At 49.2% G+C, this 20,726-nt stretch overlaps 1 protein-coding gene across 22 annotated transcripts; it reads right to left on the bottom strand.

The window, feature by feature from the left end:
* On the bottom strand, positions 1 to 19,168 carry LOC307198132 (uncharacterized protein). 22 transcript variants are annotated; one of them, XM_079944843.1, is made up of 9 exons: positions 18,840 to 19,168; positions 11,606 to 17,202; positions 11,200 to 11,334; positions 10,294 to 10,876; positions 9,916 to 10,060; positions 7,535 to 7,771; positions 6,829 to 6,919; positions 2,466 to 5,659; positions 1 to 1,074 (listed from the first exon to the last, which is right to left on the bottom strand). In XM_079944843.1, the coding sequence occupies exon 8, from the start codon at positions 5,276 to 5,278 to the stop codon at positions 4,163 to 4,165; it is 1,116 nt and encodes a 371-aa protein (XP_079800969.1). In that variant the 5' UTR covers positions 5,279 to 5,659; positions 6,829 to 6,919; positions 7,535 to 7,771; positions 9,916 to 10,060; positions 10,294 to 10,876; positions 11,200 to 11,334; positions 11,606 to 17,202; positions 18,840 to 19,168; the 3' UTR covers positions 1 to 1,074; positions 2,466 to 4,162. The 22 variants fall into 22 exon arrangements, with proteins under 22 accessions (XP_079800969.1, XP_079800970.1, XP_079800951.1 ...); XM_079944844.1 differs by having other exon boundaries at positions 10,600 to 10,876; XM_079944825.1 differs by having other exon boundaries at positions 10,637 to 10,876.
* Between the last annotated feature and the right edge of the window lie 1,558 nt (positions 19,169 to 20,726).

Below are 20,726 nucleotides of genomic sequence, written 5' to 3'. Positions count from 1 at the left end.
CCGCTCGGCCACAAGCAGATGTAAGTCCCTGGAGTGACTGCCCCGCAGCCCTTGTGATCAGTAGCTCACCTGCCTCCCAGTGCCGGTAAGCTTTGCGCACCCCTTAGCCAGGACGCCCGTGAGCTTACCAAAACCCTGCTCTTGGGGTTTGGATTGATCAATCTGGTCCTAACCTAGAAACCCCAGAGCACACCCCGTGGACCCTAATAAAGGGATGTGTGCCAAGTCCAGTCCCTGTCTGCACTCCGCCTTGACCCCCCCCGGGGCCCCTCCCGGTGTGCTGTGTGCTTGGTCCAGGCCCTGTGAGTAATGAACTTGCCGATTTCGATTTCTCCGTGGTCTGTTGCTGAACCCACTCATCGTCCTGCACCCTGTGCTCCACTTAACAAGTGTTAATTTCACGAAGTCTTCACAGTTGGGAACAGGATGGTAGAGTCTTGCAATTGGCTGGTGGAGAAATGCCTTTGGCTGGCAAACGGGCTGTGGCTGTGTCTCCCACAGGTTGCTGCCCCGTGGAGGGTGAACTCCCCCAGTGGGTGTTAGACTTTGGGTGTACTTCCCCACTCCAGGCACAGACCCAGCTGCTGACTGTTAGGAGACTTGGCCCCGGTTTCCAAAAGGTCCTGTCGGGGCAGGTGAGGGCTGAGATGCACCCTGCCATGAGCACTCAGCCACCACCGACTCACCAAAGCACTGGTTCTAGGCTCCGAGGTCCCAGCTCCGGTGATCCTGCTGCCTCTGCGCTGGTGGGGGTGAGCCCGATCCCAGTGAGGCTGATTGGGACACCCTGAGGGGAAGCAGCTGCCTATGAGTCCGGCTGCCCGGGATTCCACTGCAGACCTTTATGGTAACATCCCCAAGGCCAAGTCAGTTGTCAGCGTGGCGGGTAATAGAGAATTAGAAGCTGAAACTTGGAACTGTATTGCATCTTCGAAAGTTGCTGAGTGAGTGAATCTTGAAAGTTCTTATCACAAGAAAATAAAATTTGGCAATTACATGAAGTGATGTTCACTACAGTCATGACGGTGATCATTTCGCAATGTACACAGGTCGCGAATCATTGTGTTGTACTACCTGAAACCAATAGGATGTTATGTGTCAATTATCTCTCAATACATAAATAAACTGAAACTTGAAACTTGATGCGTCTCAAGACTCAAAATATTTTGAAAGACTTTGTACAGCAGGAGGGAGAGAAAAGGGGCCAGTCAGCCTTTGAAAGTATCTAAATCTGGCCCGGAGCTGCTACTTCCCACCACAGAATTCGGCCGAAGACCCAAAATGCCACGCCGTGCAGGATCCTAGTTCTCCGACCAGGGATCAAACCCGTGCCCCCTGCAGTGGAAGCGTGGAGTCCTAACCACTGCCAGGGAATTCCCTGCATAACCTTTTAAAGGAACCTGGGGATGAAGGGCCACCATCAGCAGACGCAGGCTGGGCCTCTACCCTGACTTACCTCAACGCCAAAGCAGGTGCAGCCGCCTGTGCTCAGCAACCTGACAGCTCCCACCAAGGCTCCCCACCAGGCGGTCAAATGCAAAGGTTTCTTTGGTTGTGGTCATCACTCTCAATCATGTACAGTGCGGATAACAGGACTGCTGGTGGCCCTCAGGCCTCACCCGGTCTCGGGAGATGCGCTGGAACAAATCAACCACAGCTACCAGGCCTGTTAGACTGCCAGCCCTAAGTGTCTCTTGAGTGAGGACTTCCTCATAGCCGTAGGATTTGGGAAGGAATTGACGGGGGGCTTCCTGTGTGCCTCAGGGTCCCGAGCACTGGCCTCAGGGAGAAGCAGAAGGTAAGAACTAAGACGGCACGGACAGATGGACAGAGACCCCCTTTCATGAGATTTCTTTCTTTTTTTTGGTCTCTTCCTCCTGTCTTTCTTTTTTAAATTGAAGTATAGTTGGTTTACAATGTTGTTAGTTTCAGGTGTACAGCAAAGTGATTCAGTTACACTTATGAATCTATCCTTTTTCAGATTCTTTTCCCTTATAGGTTATTATAAAATATTGAGTATAGGGACTTCCCTGGTGGTGCAGTGGTTAACAGTCCGCCTGTCAATGCAGGGGACACGGGTTCAAGCCCTGGACAGGGAAGATCCCACATGCCGCGGAGCAACTAAGCCCGCATACCTAGAGAAAGCCCGTGCGCAGCAACGCAGACCCAACGCAGCCAAAAATAAATTAAAAAAAAATTGAGAATAGTTCCTTGTGCAATACGGTAGGTCCTTGTTCGTCGCCTATTTTATATTGTAGTGTGTATCTGTTAATCCCAAACTCCTAATTTATCCCTCCGTCGCTTTCCCCATTGGTAACCCTAAGTTTGTTTTCTATAATCTAGAGATTATCATACTAAGTGAAGTAAGCCAGACAGAGAAAGACAAATACCATGTGATATCGCTTATATGTGGAATCTAAAAAATAATGCAAATGAACTTATCTGCAAAACAGAAACAGACTCACGAGATTTCTGAGGCAGCTGATAGTCATTCTGGTGTCCCACGTTGCCTGCACAGATCCGTTCTCCCCAGCCTTCGAATCAGTTTTCATGGACGTGTGGTTTCTCCAGCCAGGAGGTTAGGTAGGCGGTATTTACCGGCACTGATCTGGCTCTAAGACTTCTAGTTTCTGACCGACCCTTCAGGAGGCATTTTTAGGAAAAGTTCCCCCTCACGGAATCTGGGACCCTGGCCTTGGGGGTACAAGCAGAGCTATCAAGTTTTCCGAATGCAGTTTATTATGTCAAGACACAAACGCGTTGCTTCTAAGCCTCCCTGCATTGGAAAGTTGGGTCCAAGCTGTCCAGCTGGGTTTTCACAGCCAGCTCTGATGCTCTAAGACCCCAAAGAGGAGTCAGTCTTAGAGATTCTTGTCCTTGGCAGGACTTGAGAGCCGTGTCCCCTCCCTACAGCCAGTGTGTGAGACCCCAAAGAACTCAGAGCTTGTCTAGGGCTTATTCCTCCAACAAACATTTATTAAGAACTGCCAGGGTCATGGATCTTAAAATGTAAGAACAGGATCTGCAATCTGGCTATATTATGGGGCTCACAGCCTAATTGTGAGTGGGGAAGTGGGGGACTGGGTAGGTGATTGGGAAGTGAAGCAGATGCTGAAATTACATTCTAGAGTGACAACTGTTGCAACTGAGAGGAGGAAGGAAAGGGTGCCGTTTTAGTCCATTCGGGCGACTACAACAGAATACCATAGAGCTGGAGGCTTATAACAACAGAAATGTATCTCTCACAGTTCTGGAGGCTCGAAGTCCAAGGTCAAGGTGCCGGCAGCTTCAGTGTGGTGACAACTTTCTTCCGGGCTCGTAGACAGACTGCTTTCTTGTTGGGTCCTCACAGGGCAGAAGGGGTGAGGGAGCTCTTCCAGGCCTCTTTCATAAGGGCACTAATTCCATTCAGGAGGGCTCCACCTTCATGACCTAATCACTTCTAGAGACCCCACCCCCAATAACAAACTAATAATGGTGATTAGATTTCAACATGTGAATTTGGGTGGGGACACCTTCAGTCTACAACAGGTACAGTATCTGGACGGATCACCGAATAATACAAGAGATTTTCATAAGTGGAAACAGAGTGTACCGGGGCAAAAAGCAGCATGAGTGAAGGCATGATGACTTGAAGGCTTGTCTTTGTGAATAGCTTGAACCAGCCACAGTTCATTTCATGTACAACAAACTACATCGATCTTAAGGATGCATCTCTGTGAAGTTTTGCACAAACACCCACGTAACCACCACCCAAGTCAAGATATAGAACGTTTCCAGTACCCAGGCAACCTCCCTGTGCCCTCTGCCAATTCAAACCCTTCCCCCAGTTAACTACTATGATGACATCAACCGCCACAGATGAGTTTGTCATTGGCCTTTATTTCAATGGAAGCATCCAGAAGTGTTCTTTGTGTCTTGCTTCTTACACTCAGTATTACATCTGGGCGGTCCTTATTTTTTTGCCAGTAGCAGTAGTTCATTCTTTTTCATTGCTGTGTAGTATTCCATCGCATGCATATGCCACAAGCTGTTTGTATCTATTCTATGTTCATGCATGTTTGGATAATTTCCAGTTTTTGTCTATTGTCAACAGTGTTGCCATAGACTCCTTACTCCTCTTCAAAAGATTCTGTGTGGCTACGATTCAGAGCAGTGGTTCTCAACCAGGGGTGATCCTGTCCCCAGGGGATGTTTGGCAATGTCTGGTGACATTTTTGATCATCACAACTTGGATGGGGGAGTGGTGTGTGCTACTGGCATCTTCTGGGTGGAGACAAGGGGTGCAGCTAAGCGCCCTACAATGCACGGGGACAATCCCCCTGCCACCAGAGAGAACTCTCCAGCTCAAAATGTCAAGAGAGGAACTTCCTTGTGGTCCAGTGGTTAAGACTTCACCTTCCAGTGCAGGGGGTGTGGGTTTGATCCCTGGTCGGGGAGCTAAGATCCCACATAGCTCACAGCCAAAAACCCAAAAACAAAACAGAAGCAATATTGTAACAAATTCAATAAAGACTTTTAAAACGGTCCACATCAAAAAAAAAAAAAAGTCACTAGATGCAGAAGCAGCAGGCTGGAGTCTGATTTTGGAGTCCTTGTCCGCTGCACCCAGGTTGTGTCCAGTAGGCTTCGGGGAGTCACAGATGGTTCTGGAATGTGAGGTTTCCATCCGGGGGTGGTGGAGAGATTTCAGAACAGACTCCACCTGGCATCCAGCATTTGGTGACATCAGCCTGGTGGACGGTGCCTGGTGTCCTGGGGCTGACCACCCGCTGCAGTGCCCCCTGCACGTCCCGGTTCCGCAGCGTGTAGATGGCCGGGTAGAGCGGGGAAGTGAGGTTGTTGTAGATGAATGAGACCAGCCTGTCCTCCTCCAGGGAGTGGCTGCTCGGTGGCCTGGCGTACGTGGCCGTGGCGCAGCCATCGTGGAGCATGGCCAGGCCACCGTGAGATGGGACGCCACCGTGTTGAAGGCCTTGCGGTGGCCCGCAGCCCCAGCAACCCCCCAGGATGACCAGCACCGCCCTGGCGTAGGAGAAAGGATCAGGGCCAGAGGCAGCACCGCCAGCAGCACGCAGGCCGCCAGCAGGACGTGCTCCTGCAGGTCCCGGTTCCCGCAGGCCAACACCAACACGGCCGGGAGATCGCAGAAGACGTGGTTGACTAAGCCCCCACGGCGGAAGGGCAGCTGGAAGATGGCCGTGGTGAGGCCCAAGGCCAGGAGAGAGCCCCCAACGCAGCAGGCGGTGAGAAGGCACCAGCAGAGCCCCACGGTCATGAGCTGAGGGCGGCAGACAGCCGGGTAGTGGCCCAGGGCCACGGCCGCCAGCAGCAGGCAGCCGAAGCCACAAAGAGGCCCATCTGGGCGGCCCCCAGGCAGCAGGAGGAGGCCGGCCAGCACGCGCGGAGTCAGCACTGGCACGTAGGCCGCCTCCTTGGCAGACAGATCCCCCAGGAAGAAGTATGTGGTGGGTGCAGGGCGGCGTCCACCACGGCCAGCCCCTGGATCAGCAGGCTTCCTGCCAGCGTGGCAAACAGAGTGGCAGGAGGAGGGCAAAGGGCAGCACCCGGGGCCCCAGGGGCTGCCCGGAGAAACCCAGGATTACAAACTCCTGTGGGGCGGTCCAGTTTGACGTGGGCCAGTGGCTCGTGTCGGGGCCTGGGGGAGGATGGACGCACAGCCTGGAGAGGAACGTCCGGGCCTCTGCCTCTCCTTGGCCCGGAGCCCTGCGCCCAGCCTTCCCTGGCCCACCCGTAGCTTCCCCTCCCACCACCCTTCCCAGGGCTTCAGCGCTTTCTCCCCAGTCCAGTATTTTCTACTCCTCATCTCCTGCAGCCCAACATCTTTCAGGGAACTGAGATGTTCGGAGCCACTGTCCACTCTCCCTTCCAGCCTCCTGTGCCCCGTGCATTCCAGGGACCCAGGTGTCTCCGTCACGCCTGTCCACCACCCTGAAGTTCTGGCCAGCCTTCACACCGGCCGCACCAAGGAGCCCGGCCTCCCGGGTTCCAGCCTATAGTGATGACAACGGCGGGGCGGGGGGCTGAACCCCGGAAGAGGGCTGAAGGGGTCCCCATTTCTGCCAGCCAACCCTGAATAGCACTAGCATCTCTGGCTCACAGAGGCCCCGCCTTCTCCCCCTGCACTTGGCACCCCTCGGGGAGATCACAGCTCCCGGCTCTTTGCAGATAGACTCGTGTGCTCCTCTCTTACCTACCCTGGCCTTTGCTTCCTGTCGTATTTATTTGCCATTTCTTCCTCTTGGCTGGATTCAGGACAAACCCACGGTACTCCGGGGCCTGTGCCTCTTGGGCTCAGTTACAGGGGAAAAAATGACCAGGGAAGATGGTCCACCCCCTCCACGTTACGACGAGCAGCCACCTTCCTGAATGATAGCACCCTCTTCCATGACTTATGCCCTACATCTCTCTCACAACCCACTCCCTTCTCTTAGCTGCATTTCCACCAACACTTCCAATCCAACCAGCCTTGAACTAAATCCGTTCTTTCCACCCCAAACTTCCCCTCCTTCTGTGGGAGGAGCTTGCCTAGTGCCAAAATTGGAAACCAGGAAGGCAGGGCAGGTGAGTTCCCTCTCCTGCTCCTTCAAGTACAACAGGGCACCACGTCCTGCTGGGCACACCTACAGCCTCCAGAGGCTCGTTTCTCCCACGACTCCTGCTTTCTCTTTCCTGAATGAGCACAGCGGATCCTACCCGGCCTCCTGCTCCCAGCTGCTTCCGTCCAAACACTTTTTCATACCACCAACGGGAACAGCCCTTCCAAAGGATGGATACCAATTCTTTGCTTAACTCTCCCTTCCTTACCTTCAGGCTTAAGTCCAAAGTCCTCAGCACAGCACGATGCCCAGCTTCACATCCTGCTGGTCCGATCCCCTGGAGTCCCGGCGTTATCTACCTAAAAATTGGGAAATTCTGTTCCTCCTCCAAGGCGGAATTTACAAGCCACCCGCATCCCGGGGAAAGACTCCTGCCCCCCAGGCAGGCTTCGTGTCATCCTCTCATTCCACGGCGTTATGGCAACGCCACTGTCGTTCGCAGAACGACTGTAAGTGAAGGAGTTACGCACTCCTCATTTCTCCCACATATATGCCTCCTCTCAGTGTCCCTATTATGTCCCTAATCTGGGTTTCTGGCCCTGGAACCTCAGAGGCCCGGCCCCTTCACAACAGCCAACTGCCCCAACTTCTGTGGGCTCCTTCCCTAAAATGCTCCTGGCCATTTAAACTCCACGTTGCCGTCAGTCTCAGATGGGGTACACGCAGTCAATCATCTTCAGGGTCAATGCCCCCCCCCCAAAAAACACCCTACTGGAATCATGTTCATCTCCCCATCCAGCCATCAAAGGTCAATTGTCCTGCCATCCCCTTAATTCACTCAACAAGAGACACATTCTTCTCTCTCTCCGTACACTCTGATCCTTAAAATGTCACTCCTTCGAAAGCTAATGCAAGCTGACCTTTCCTAAGGAGCCCTATCCGGCTGGGGCCGATCACCATTTCAAGGCACTTACACGCGTTAACAACAGAGCGGACATCCATCGACACACGTCAAGCTGCCGGATCAGGCCGGTGCCGATGCGGACATTCCAGCATCCCTCGAGCTGTCCCTTCATAGTTACCCGATGGTTCCTCTCCTCCTGCGCTGAGGCCATCTTATAGAATGTGCACCAACAGCCGCTGAGCCGTGAACCACGAAACCCTTGACCATCCGCTAGCCGGTCACGAGGCACCACTGCCTGTTTCCTTACCTGTAACGTAAGAGAGTTGGGCCAGGTGACCTTGAGAGTTTCTTCCAGTTCTGATATTTTAGGATTCTATCAAAAGTTGTGTTTGTGCTTATGCGTTTACTCCCAAGCTAAGCCATTTCAAAGGATATTTTGATGTTTTAGGGGTCCATAAGGAAGCTGCAAGAGGTCAGTTTAATTTACCATCAGTAAAGGAAACAGACGACGATTTACGGATCCTAGAAGGGCCTCAGGCCAGTGCACGTATCAGCACAGCCCCTTCTAGCTACACCCGTGGGTTTGTGCATCTATTTTCACACGAGTGCGCAGTGCATTTTTGGATGTGTTCTACCTCATCATTCAATTTTGGGGGGCAGTGCTCAGATAATAGGGATGTTGGGGGGCTGGGTAAGGAGGTTTGGTTTCTGGTCCTGTCTGTGATACTGCCCGAGCCACCTCTTTTCTCTGTGGCTCCCAAGAGCACCCCAAGATACAATGGTCTAGTTCCTCCGTCCTCTTGCAGCCAGGAAGGCTCAGGGGCACACACCCGGCTTCTCGTCTCAGCTCTTTCACTGGCCAGCGGAGAGAGCTCGGAGAGAGTTTTTAACCTTTGAGAGCATCGGCAGCCTCCCCGACCCCAGAGGATGGTTTTAATGATGGAGAGAAATAATGTGGGGCAGGTGTCTGGCCCAGCACCCCCTGCTATAGGAGGTGTTACTGAATGAAAAAATACCAAAATATCAAGACATGCTTAGTCCTTTCGCTTGTTTCCTGCTGCCTGTGTATTTGGTACCTTCTGCCCTGGATGGAGAGTCACCTGGAGAGATCGAGTAAGCAGTGGAGCGAGGAGAGGCCATGTGTGGACCAGCGCAGCGGCACTTGCCACACGTCAGCAGCACCTCTCCCGTCTGCTCTGATTCCAAGACCCAGAATGCCGGCAAGCTGGCGCCTGTGCCTCGATTCCCCAGCCCCTCACCCCGGCTCTCCCACCACCGGCCCCTGGAAAGCGGTCCAGAGACGCTGTCTCTGCCTCTCGCTCTTCACCGGCACTGCCCCACAGGCCTCCACACCATTCCCTCTACACACCGATGGGAGCCAAGGAACCGCATCGAAACCACCACCACTGCGGGGCCGCTATCACTGCTATTTGTCAAGTCCTCACAAGTGGCAGGCGTGTCCCCAGTGCTCTGCCTGCACAGTATTATTTAATCTTTGTGATCCCACTATGGAGTTGTACGCATCATCATCACGTTCATTTACAGGTGAGGAAGCCAAGACTTGGAGAGACTGACCCGTGGAAGGCATCACCCAGCATCCTCCTGAATCAGGGTTTGTCCCCAGATCTGGCTGGTTCCAAAGTCTGTGGTCTTAAGTGAGGGAGCCCGCTCTTCTCTGGGTCTCTCTCACCTGTCGGTCCCCCCTCACCCCAAAATGAGGGGAAACAGAAAGGGACTGAAGAGAGAGGAGGCAGCAGACTCAGAGGCAAAGAGGCAGGAACAGAATGAGATGCACGACCAGAAACGGGAAGGGCTGCACCTGCTGAGGCGGCAGATGGGTTGGCGGTGAAGACACCTGTTGCTCGGCAGTGTCCCCAGCCCAGGTGGTTCACCAGGCTCTGGGATGACAGAGAGACAGAAAGAAAGAGAGGGAAAGATGGAGAGAGACAGAGATAGACACAGATACACACACACAGAGAAACAGAGGGAGGGATGGTGAGAGACAGAGACAAAGAGAGACAGAGAATCTCCTACATCCCCCGAAACTTCTGGACCTCAGACTCCCTCCTCCCAGGTTTCCTCTCTACTGCAAATGGGGATTTGAGTTGGTGAATTCTAGCATGAGCTCTGCACTCAGCCCCCGCTACCCACACCCACAAGGCGCCATCTTCTATGGCGTCCCAGGAGAAAGGAGACCAGGATGTGGAGATTCATTTAGAGGAGACATCCAGACCCCCAATGCCAGCTGAATTCAATCCTCAGCTCCTCGGTTGGCTGGGTGCATTTACCCACCCTCCAATCCTGGAGGGAACAGAGTCTTAGCAATGACTCCTGAGAAGGGAGAGATCCAGTCTGGGTGGAGGAGAAGGTGGCTTGAATTCTGGTTGGAAGAAGTGCAAGTTCCAACCATCACAACATGGACCCAGCTTACCTTTCTGGCCTCACCCTCACCTTACTGGCAAGCCGCAGAGCAACCTGCATGTGCCCCGGTCACTCCTTTCTCCCTGACCTCACGCACCCTTCTCCATGTCGGAATGTCCTTTCCCCACCTGGAAGTCTACTCATTCTTCAAGGCAGAGATCAAACACCAGCTTCTCTGTGAATAAAAATAATAAAGTAGCAGTGTAGACCGTAGAAGCGTAGTCTGTGGAAGCCCACGGACTCCACCACCTCATTCCCCCTCTTCTCCCATCACCTTCCAGCTTCTGTTCCCAGGGACTCTCAGTAAGAAAAGGGTCACTTAATAGGTTTCCCAGGGCCCACTTAAGGGTCGGGCGGGATCCAAGGCCCCACGGCCTCATTAGTAATCTTCTCCCCACACTGTGGTACCTAAGGAACTTGATGGTCTCAGAAGGCTGGGGGCTGGAGGGGAACTTGGGACCCTGAACTGGGATATCCTGGGAGATTCTGAAACTTCTGGGCAACGGGGATAGGAAGCCACTGCTCTCAAGTGATAAAGAGATGGTCTGCAGCGAGAGCTGGGGGTAAACTTCAACCCGGGGGAATGAACAGCACAAAGCAGGTTGGGAGACAGCTCCCTGGAGAGAAGAGAGGAAAGTTCCTGCTCTCTCCACGTTTCCCCAAAGTTTGAGCCAAGGGGTGGCCAGGAGACTGAAGATCTCAGGAAGGGCTGACTGGTGTAGTTGGTGGGGGTAAACATCCTCATCCTCACATCACCATCACCACCATCATCATCACATGTTCAGCATCAAAAGTGCTAGACAGGGCTTCCCTGGTGGCGCAGTGGTTGAGAGTCCGCCTGCCGATGCAGGGGACACGGGTTCGTGCCCCGGTCCGGGAAGATCCCGCATGCCGCAGAGCGGCTGGGCCCGTGAGCCATGGCCGCTGAGCCTGCGCGTCCGGAGCCTGTGCTCCGCAACGGGAGAGGCCACAACAGTGAGAGGCCCGCATACTGCAAAAAAAATAAAATAAAATAATGGTAGAGTTGAGTGAATTTTTACAAAGTGATAAAATAGAACATTACCAGAATTCCAAGAACCCTCCTCATTCCCCTTCCTACCACTGCCCTCCCTCTTCCCTAAAGGAAAACAGTATTCTGTTTTTTAGCACGTTATATTAGTTTTGCTTGTCTTTGAACTCTAAAGTACATATTCTTTTTTGTCTGACATCAAAGAAAAACTTAAAGACAAATAGTTAACTATCTGCATGCTCTTTACTTGTACACAATGGAGACCAAAACCATGGGTTGACTTCTAAGTAACTAAAAAAACCTACCAAAATTTTAATAAAAGAGAGAAAAAGGGGAATTCCCTAGTGGTCCAGTGGTTAGAACTCTGAGCTTCCACCACTGGGGGCCTGGGTTTGATCCTTGGTCAGGAAACTAAGATCCTGCAAGCCAGATGGCATGGCCTGAAAAAAAAATAGAGAGAGAAAGGAAAGAATAAATGCTACAGACAGTCTTGGAACAGTGATTCTTGTTTGCACTTTTGTGTTTCAGGTACACTGATTAGCTGTAAATTAGCAAGGAAGTCAGAACAATCTGTCTTTAGCTGATTGATGAGTGGTATCAGAGAAAACAATTTCAGTGGTTTGTAGATTCACCAGAAAACTTGAGAGTTTAGCTGTGGAGAATAAGGACAAGCTATCTTTCTGTAACACCTTACCTGCAATAGAAAATTACCTGGTATGCAAAGATGCAGGAAAATGTGATCCATAATGAGGTGAAAAATCAATCAGAACCAATCCAGAAACAACACAGATGATAGATTTAGTAGACAAGGACGTTACAACAGTTATTGTAACTGTATTCCATATGTTCATGAAGCTAGAGAAAACATAGGACATGTTTAGGAGGAACATGGCATATATAAAAAAAGATGAAAAATGAAACTTGTATAGGAGAAAACAACCATGTCCTAGTAACAAGTACAATGGATGGGATTAACAGATTAGACAATGCAGAAGAGACTCGTGAACTTGAAGATACTGCCATAGAAACTATCCAAAATGAAAAGAAAAAGAAAAGAACTAAATAAATTTTGAAATGTAATAAAAATTAAATCCACAGATCCAAGAAGCTCAACAAACCCCAAGCACAAGAAATATGAAGAAAACAATGAAACAGCTTTAAATCAGTGACAAAAAAAAATATAAAAATATCTAAATGAAAAGATACATGATACACAGAGTCATAAATATAGGAGTGACAGCCAACTTCTTGTCATAAACAATGCAAGGCTGAAGACAGTGGAGCAACATCTTTAAAGCACACACACAAAAATCTGTACCCAGTGAAAATACCTTTCAAAAAAGATGACAAATTTTAAAAAATTTATGGATGCAAAAAAGCTGAAAGAATTCATTACCTGCGGTAAATCTTCTAAGATGTGTTGCAATTGATGTTGGCAAAAATATTTGTAGAGCAGAAAAAGGCTTAGCCTGACAAATGTACAAAGCTTGTGAAAATATAAGTCAAACCCAGAGCCAATAACTACTCAACAGTGAAAAGCTGAAAGCCTTCCCACTAAATTCTGGAACAATACAAGGATATCCTCTCTTACCACTTCTATTCAACATTGTATTGGAAGTCTTAGCCACAACAATCAGAAAAGAAAAAGAAATAAAAGGTATCCGAGCTTGAAGGGAAGAGGTAAAATTGCCATTTTATGAAGATGACATGATACTCTATATAGAAAACCCTAAAGACTCCACACAAAAACTATTAGAACCAATAAATGAATTCACAAGGTAGCAGGATACAAGATTATTACACAGAAATCTGTTGCATTTCTTGATACTAACAATGAGATCTCAGAAAGAGAAAGTAAAAAACAATCCCATTTAAAATTGCATCAAAGAACACCTAGGAATAAACCTGACCAAGGAGGTAAAAGATTTATATGCTGAGAACTATAAAACATTAATAAAGGAAATTAAAGATGATTCAAACAAATGGAAAGATATCTCTTGGATTGAAAGAATTAATATTAATTAATTCTTGTTAAATGGCCATACTACTGAAAGCAACCTACAGATTTAATGCAATCGCTATCAAAATACCCATTACATTTTTCACAGAACTAGAACAAATATTGCTAAAATTTATATGGAACCACAAAAGACTCAGAATTTCCAAAGTAACCTTGAGGAAAAAGAACAAAGCTGGAGGCATAACCCTCCCAGACTTCAGACAGTACTACAAGACTACAGTAATCAAAACAGCATGGTATTGACATAAAACAGACATATAGATCAATGGAACAGACTAGAGAGCCCAGAAATGAACCCACACATCTATGGTCAATTAATCTTCAACAAAAGAGGCAAGAGTATACAATAGAGGAAAGACACTCTCCTCAGCAAGTGGTATTGGGAAAGCTGAACAGCCTCATGTAAATCAATGAAGTCAGAATACTCCCTCACACCATATACAAAAATGAACTCAAAATGGTTTAAAGACCTAAAAATAAGACATGACATGATAAAACTCCTAGAGGAGAACATAGGCAAAACAGTCTCTGACATAAATCGTAGCAAGTCTCCCAAGACAAAAGAAACAAAAACAAAAATCAACAAATGGGACACAATCAAACTTAAAAGCTTTTGCACAGTAAAGGACATCATAAACAAAATGAAAAGACAACCCATGGACTGGGAGAAAATATCTGCAAAAGATACAACCATCAAGAAGTTACTTTCCGGGCTTCCCTGGTGGCGCAGTGGTTGAGAGTCCGCCTGCCGATGCAGGGGACACGGGTTCGTGCCCCGGTCTGGGAAGATCCCACATGCGTCGGAGCGGCTACGCCCATGAGCTATGGCCGCTGAGCCTGCGCGTCTGGAGCCTGTGCTCCGCAATGGGAATGGCCACAACGGTGAGAGGCCCGTGTACCAGAAAAAAAAAAAAAGTTACTTTCCAAAATATACTGACAGCTCATACAACTCAATATCAAAAACAAGCAAACAAATAATCTAATTAAAGTCTACGGTTATTAATTGCATTATTTATCAGCAGGTACTTTTTGAAAAATATTTCAACCTATCATATGTTATAAAACAGTAGTGTCAACTGTGAACTTCATTGGCTCTTCTGAACTTCATGTTCTTTGAAAATATTCTAACCTGTAGTTGCTCCTTGCTATTCATAGAGGCTAATTCCTCAATCATTTCAAACTTGGCACTGACTTTTCAAACAAATCAATGAACTGAGCAATATTAGCAACAACTGTCAACTCATCAAAAGACAAGGAAAATCACTCAAAATCACTTGTCTTTTTTTAAAATTGACTATTGATGTTGCTATCAATGTCCTCAATTTTTCAAAGACCAAAAAAACTAAAAGTTTTAGAACGTGTTTATTTTCTCTGTACATATTTTTTCAGCTGCCTCTATTAGGATTTAATTCACTCACCATTAGTAAGTGGTTTTCCTTGCCTGGCGAATAAATCGGCCACCCAGAAACTTAGTTAGCTGCAGCCTCTTTTTAACTTTTTATTTTTGTGAAGAAATTCTGGTGTTAAGTTATTCTCTTTAAAACTTTCTAATTTTTCTTACTTATGCTTCCTGTGAATTGGGAACACTGCAATGAGTGTTTAGTCCAGTAAGGTCGATGATATTGTATTTAGCATAGCCATGGTGTCATTACATAATAAACACAATACTTTGACACCTAAATCAATAACAAAATAATCTTTGCTCCACTAAGTCTTAAAAGTATTTAAAATATACTTTTCTTGTTTTACAGACTGGATCTATATCACAGGAGCCACTGGGATATAGTAAGCATGACCACATCCCCGGAGCCACCAGCGATATAGGAAACAGGACTACGTCCCTGGAGCCGCTTGGGAAATAGGAAACACGACTATATCCTGAGCTGTTTTTTTAAAAAATGTTGCAGTACAGTGATACATATGGCACTCAAAATGCTATTGAGTTATACAGATGTTTTTTGATGGGGTTACTCCTGATAAACCCATCCTAAATTGAAATTATTGCAAGTCGAAAATGTGTTTAATACACCCAACGTACTGAACATCATAGCTTAGTCCAGCCTACCTTAAATGGGCTCAGAACACTTACATTAGCCTACAGTTGGGCAAAATCATCTAACACAAAGCCTCTTTTATAATAAAGTGCTGAATATCTCATGTAATTGATTGAATACTATTCTGAAAGTGAAAAACAGAAGGGTTGTATGTGTCCAGAATGGTTGTAAGTGTATATTGGTTGCTTACCGTCATGACTGCAATTGTGTGGCTGACTGGAGCTGTGGCTCGTCACCACTGCCCAGTCTCATGCTACGTGTTGCTACACAGGGAAAAGAACAAAATTCAAAATTCTGCTGAACGTGTATTGATTTCACACCATCGTAAAATCAGAAAATTGTAAGTCAAACCATAGTACGTCAGGGACCATTTGTAACTTACAAATAGCATCTTAATTTAGGGACTTCCCTGGTGGTGCAGCAGTTAAGAATCTGCCTGCCAACGCAGGGGACACAGGTTTGATCCCTAGTCCGAGAAGATCCCACATGCCACGGAGCAACTAAGCCCGTGCACCACAACTACTGAGCCTGCGCTCTAGAGCCCGCGAGCCACAACTACTGAGCCCGAGTGCCACAACTATTGAAGCCTGTGCACCTAGAGCCTGCACTCCGCCATAAAGAGAAGCCACCGCAGTGAGAAGCCTGAGCACCGCAACAAAGAGTAGTCCCCACTCGCTCCAACTAGAGAAAGCCCGTGCACAGCAAGAGACCCAACACAGCCAAAATTAAATAAATAAATTTTAAAAAATCTTAATTTAGAACAGTCTAGCTTGAATTACTACCAACCTAATTCGACAGTACACAAAAACACTCCTACAATACACCTGCCCCTCCTTTGTGCTATTTTTGTCATACAAATTACATCTTATGAGCCCATCAACACAGGTTTTGTAATTTCCTTATTTGAACATATTTTTAATGGCTTAAACTCTTTGTCTAGAAAATCCAACATCTGGGCTTTCTCGGGACCAGTTTCCATGAACTGCTTTTTTAATTTTCTGTGTATGAGCCACACTTTTCTGTTTCTTTGCATGTCTCCCCGCCCCCGCTCTTTTTTCATAAAACTGAACATTTTAAATAATATACACCTCTAGTAATCAGATTCCCTTTTCCCTCTTCAGTTTGTTTTTGTCCTTTGTTGTTGTGCTGTTTGTTATTTGCTGATTTTCTTTGACTAATTCTATAAAATCTGTATTCCCATTTTCTTTAAAAAAACCAAAAAACAAAAACCTCCAAACTGTTGGGCTTCCCTGGTGGCGCAGTGGTTGAGAGTCCGTCTGCCGATGCAGGGGACACGGGTTCGTGCCCTGGTCCGGGAAGCTCCCACATGCCGCGGAGCGGCTGGGCCCGTGAGCCATGGCCGCTGAGCCTGCGCGTCCCGAGCCTGTGAGCCGCAACGGGAGAGGCCACAACGGTGAGAGGCCCGCGTACCGCAAAAAAAAAAAAAAAAAAAAAAAAAAGACTCCAAACTGTTGTGCCACATGGCATGTAGGATCTTAGTTCCCTGACCAGGGATTGAACCCACACTCCCTGCCTTGGAAGCTCAGAGTTCTAACCACTGGACTGCCAGGGAAGACCCTAAAGTCTGTATTCTTTTTGTGTGAAGGCTCTGCTCAGTTATTTTAGCTTTCAGTTAATGATGGGACAGAGGTTTCCTTACATGCCTTAAACCAATAAGTCTCCCAGGCTTTACCAAGGGGCCCCTGTGTGTTAGGACCACCTTCAATGCCCCAGCAGTCCACAGCTCTGCCTTAGCCGGCATTCCCTATTTGCTCAGCAGCTCAAGGCCAGCCAGATGTGAGCGACTAAAGCTGTCTAAGGATTTTCTTGGGCATATGCACAGTCCTATGCATGGGCATGATCTTCTAGATCCCTGGGAAAATACATCAGATCCTTTCAAAGCCCCACACAGGCTTCTCATTCCCGAAGTTTTCCTTGTAAGTTTCGTGGCCAGCCTCTTGTTTGCCCTAACTGATATCACCTCAGATAGCTATAATGTTAATCAATGGCCACTGATTGTTTTTGGCAAATGCCCAGGGGATAGACCTTTACTCTCAGAGTGAGCTCTTAATCAGGGCAAAGAAAGACAATTCCTGTGAATGGCGCTTTCCAGGGCTTCGACGAGGCTTTTCGGGAGCTTCAAACCCATTTGGTCCCCTCCGGTGGCAACCAGGCTGCTGGTTTTCACAGCTACTGTGTTTCTGTGGCCATCAGTTTTCAAGGCCGCCACAAAGCTGGGGAGAGGGGGATGGAAATAGTGCAAGTTAAAGTGCCCCAAAGTTCACTGTTCTCATAGATATTCAGCCATTTTCTTGAAAAAAACCTCCAAATTGTTGCAAGCCTTTGGCTAAATTCCAAAGTTCTGGAAAACTATTGATAGATTTTGACAATTTTTGCCAATGTTTTTGTTGCTTTTATAAAAGATTTTCAGAGATCCTTATTTTTCCATTCTGTAAGTGCTCATTCCCTCAAATTCACCCTTGATTCAATAAGTCAAAAAAATTAAAATATTCTGCTTTTGCAAAAATATTGGCAAAAATTTTTTTAAGTTTCTAAATCTGGAGTGGGCCAGTGGGGTTTCTCACACACAGCTGGTGGGCTGTAACTTTCTGGAATGAAATGTGGTACTTGTCCCTACAAACTGGCCTCTCAAATTTCACGTTTGCCTGGTGGAGCCCTTTGGGTCAGAGACTTTATTAGATTAGAGAGGGAGCACAGTCCTCCCAGCCCGGAGGACAGAGCAAGGGCTTTTGCCAAATGGGTCAAGGTGGAGAGATGCTGGGAAAACGCAACTCCACACTTTGCCGCCAGAGGGTGGGGCTCTGCGCTATTCATGGGGTGGGGGGTGGCGGATTGGAGGCACCTCCTCCAGGGGTCCTCAGGAAGCCCCCAAGGAAGGCTCTGGAAATTTATTAATAGGGTTCATTACTCAATGTCCCCCGCTCCCCCAAACCAGAGACACATCGTGCCCTGTATGCCCACAAGAGCCAAATCACAAAACACCTTTGGCCAGTAGTTTGGCCCTGTGATCAGAAGATGCCAAATCATCTATGATAACATCTATAAAAGTTGGTTAGCACACCCCTTCTTCACATGCCCAGGCTCCACGCTCCTATCAAACATAGCAGCCCGGGACTTCCCTGGTGCCGCAGTGGTTAAGAATCAGCCTGCCAGTGCAAGGGACACGGGTTTGAGCCCTGGTCCGGGAAGATCCCACATGCGGCGGAGCAACTAAGCACGCGCGCCACAACTACTGAGCCTGTGCTCTAGAGCCCATGAGCCACAACTACTGAAGCCCGTGAGCCTAGAGCCCGTGCTCCGCAACAAGAGAAGCCACCGCAACGAGAGGCCCGTGCAACGCAATGAAGAGTAGCCCCCACTCCACACAACTAGAGAAAGCCTGCATGCAGCAACGAAGACCCAACACAGCCATAAATAAATAAATAATTTTTAAAAAACTTTATGAAACAAACATAGCAGCCCAAGGGAATGGGGAGCCCCCTCTTGTGGGAGGTGCTACTCCTGTTCCCATTTTTCAGATGGGAAAATGGAGACCCCGCATTTGAGAAGGGAGCAGTCACATCTCAGCAGAGACTATGTTGGGGGAGGACGCGAGCCAGGTGTCTGTGCCTGCACTGTCCTCCATTTCACACCCATCCTCCAACACCGGACCTTACCCTGCTTCTCGAGTCAGGGCTGGATGGGGTCAGCCTGCTTTACTCCTGAACTGTGAATGTTCTCCAGCTGGAGGGGCCTCCTTGGGCTCCCAATTCTCCCCCATGCTTCCCAGAGGGACACCGCCACTATCCTCAGCCCCAAGCCCAGTCCATCCTTTCCAGGGGCTCTAGAATTCTCTCCAGGGCAGACTGACCTGGGGGTGACACAGGGGTCTCCTGGACACAGGTCCTGAGTCTGGAACTCTCACCTCCATCTCCGTCTGTCTTAGGGCTGGTCCATGGCATCAGTGAGAAGAGGGTCCACTCCTTTTGAAACTGAGGGCAGTCGTCAGATCCATTAAGCTATAACTTGCTTAATAAATAATGAACTGTACTGACGTCAGCATCAAGCTTGCTTTAACTGTTGCTACAAAAAACTTGCATGTCCTCCAGGTGGCCTAAACAGTAAGATGTTTGCCCAAGTTGTTTTTCAGGCACTTGAAGTCGGCAGTGTCTAGCTCGAGCTTGAGCCGGTTAAGACTGGTTGAGACTACTGACCCCCACCCCCCCCACGTGGGCATGCGCGAGCAGCTGATGTGTGGCCTTCTGACGTCAGAGGGTGGAGAACTCCACCCTCAGAACGTGCTGGAGCCGCCCTTCTCCTTCCATGAAGAAAGCTGTAGCTTAGTTTAACCTGCGCAGAATTACAGTTGCCTCACAGTTTTCTTATCTCCAATCACCTTTCCCCAGGTGACTCCCCACGTGGCAGCTTTATTCCGTAAATATCCTGAGCCCCTCCCCTTCAGGGAGGCGGGTTGAGGTTTGTTCTCCTGTTCTCACCTGGTGGCCTCCTGAATAAACAAACGTTTTCTTTGCTGTGCACCTCACTCCTCACTGTTTGACTTGCTGTGCGTTGGGCAAAGAAAACACTCTCCCCAAGACCCTTAACTCAGCTCCTGCTTTCCCCAGACTCAAGGGAGCTAGGCTGGGACCCTCTGCTGCAGGGCTGGCACCTGGACAAAGGTCTCCTCAAGCAACAGAATATAAAGAAACTAAAAGGGACTAAAAATAACTGCAGGCATGCGCAAACGGGGCAAATTAGGAACAATGAGATACAAAAAGGCCACAAACCAACTGCCACTTCTGAGGCGCCTGGAGCAAAAGCAGGGCATGTTCCCTGCACCACCAAGGGGGTGGGCAGCCCACCTAAGCCGCCGCCTCCCCGGCAGACCCACCGATCCTCCCCCACCCTCACCCCATTTCAGGAGGCAGCCCACCCTCCTTGGAGAGCACGCAAGGGCACAGGTTACTCGTTTTCACTCCCTCGTGCTGCAGCGTGAATCCCAAGAAAGCTTTGCCGAAATTCCTCTTCCGGCTTCTTAAAAATTTCTGTTCCCTCAGCCCGAGGGAACCTGAGCTCAGAACCCCTGGTCGGGACCCAAGGGCTCAGAGCCAGGGATCCAGACCTCAACCCCTCAAACCTTTCTGAGGAAGACGAACAAGGCCCCGGGCAGCGGCAGCCCAGAGGCCCCAACACCAGGGGGCCCACAGCCCAGCACTCACAGCCTGGGACGAGGAGGAGGAGGAGACCAGAATGGGGAGCCCGGCTAAAACCTCTGCTCCCCAGCCTGGGTAGCCCTGGGGACAAAGGTCAGCCTCCGGAACCCAGAGGCCATCCTTCAAACCACATCAAACGTCCCTGGTCTTCAGCCGGTCCCTCCCTTATCACCTCCCTGAGACGCTTGCTCCCTTCACAGCAGTAATTGTTTTCCATCAAAGTGTTGTCTGTCTCCTCATTAGACTGGTAGCCCACAGGGCGCTCATGACTGGGGGTGTCCCCAGGTCCACACACACAGCGGCCCCGGCCGGGGCGCAACAGTTCCGGGAGGAAAGAACGCGAGTTGGCGGTGCAGTTCCGAGCGCTGCCGCCAGAGAGAAGGGCTGCCCGCACGTTCCCCGGGGACGCGGCGCTCCCACTGCAGCCGGCTTCCCCGCGTGGGCCGGTTTGTCCACGGAGAATCCTGCGCTCTCCTGCCGGGCGCGACGGGCGAGGGTGCTCTCCGCTCAGGAGCCGAGCCGTGGAAGGGGGCGGTCGTGGTCTC

The sequence above is a fragment of the Stenella coeruleoalba genome (assembly GCF_951394435.1).
Source record: "Stenella coeruleoalba genome assembly, chromosome: 15".
NCBI classification, from domain to species: Eukaryota; Metazoa; Chordata; class Mammalia; order Artiodactyla; family Delphinidae; genus Stenella; species Stenella coeruleoalba.
The sequence above is the reverse complement of the archived record's forward strand: the minus strand, read 5'-3'. Positions and strand labels throughout refer to the sequence as shown.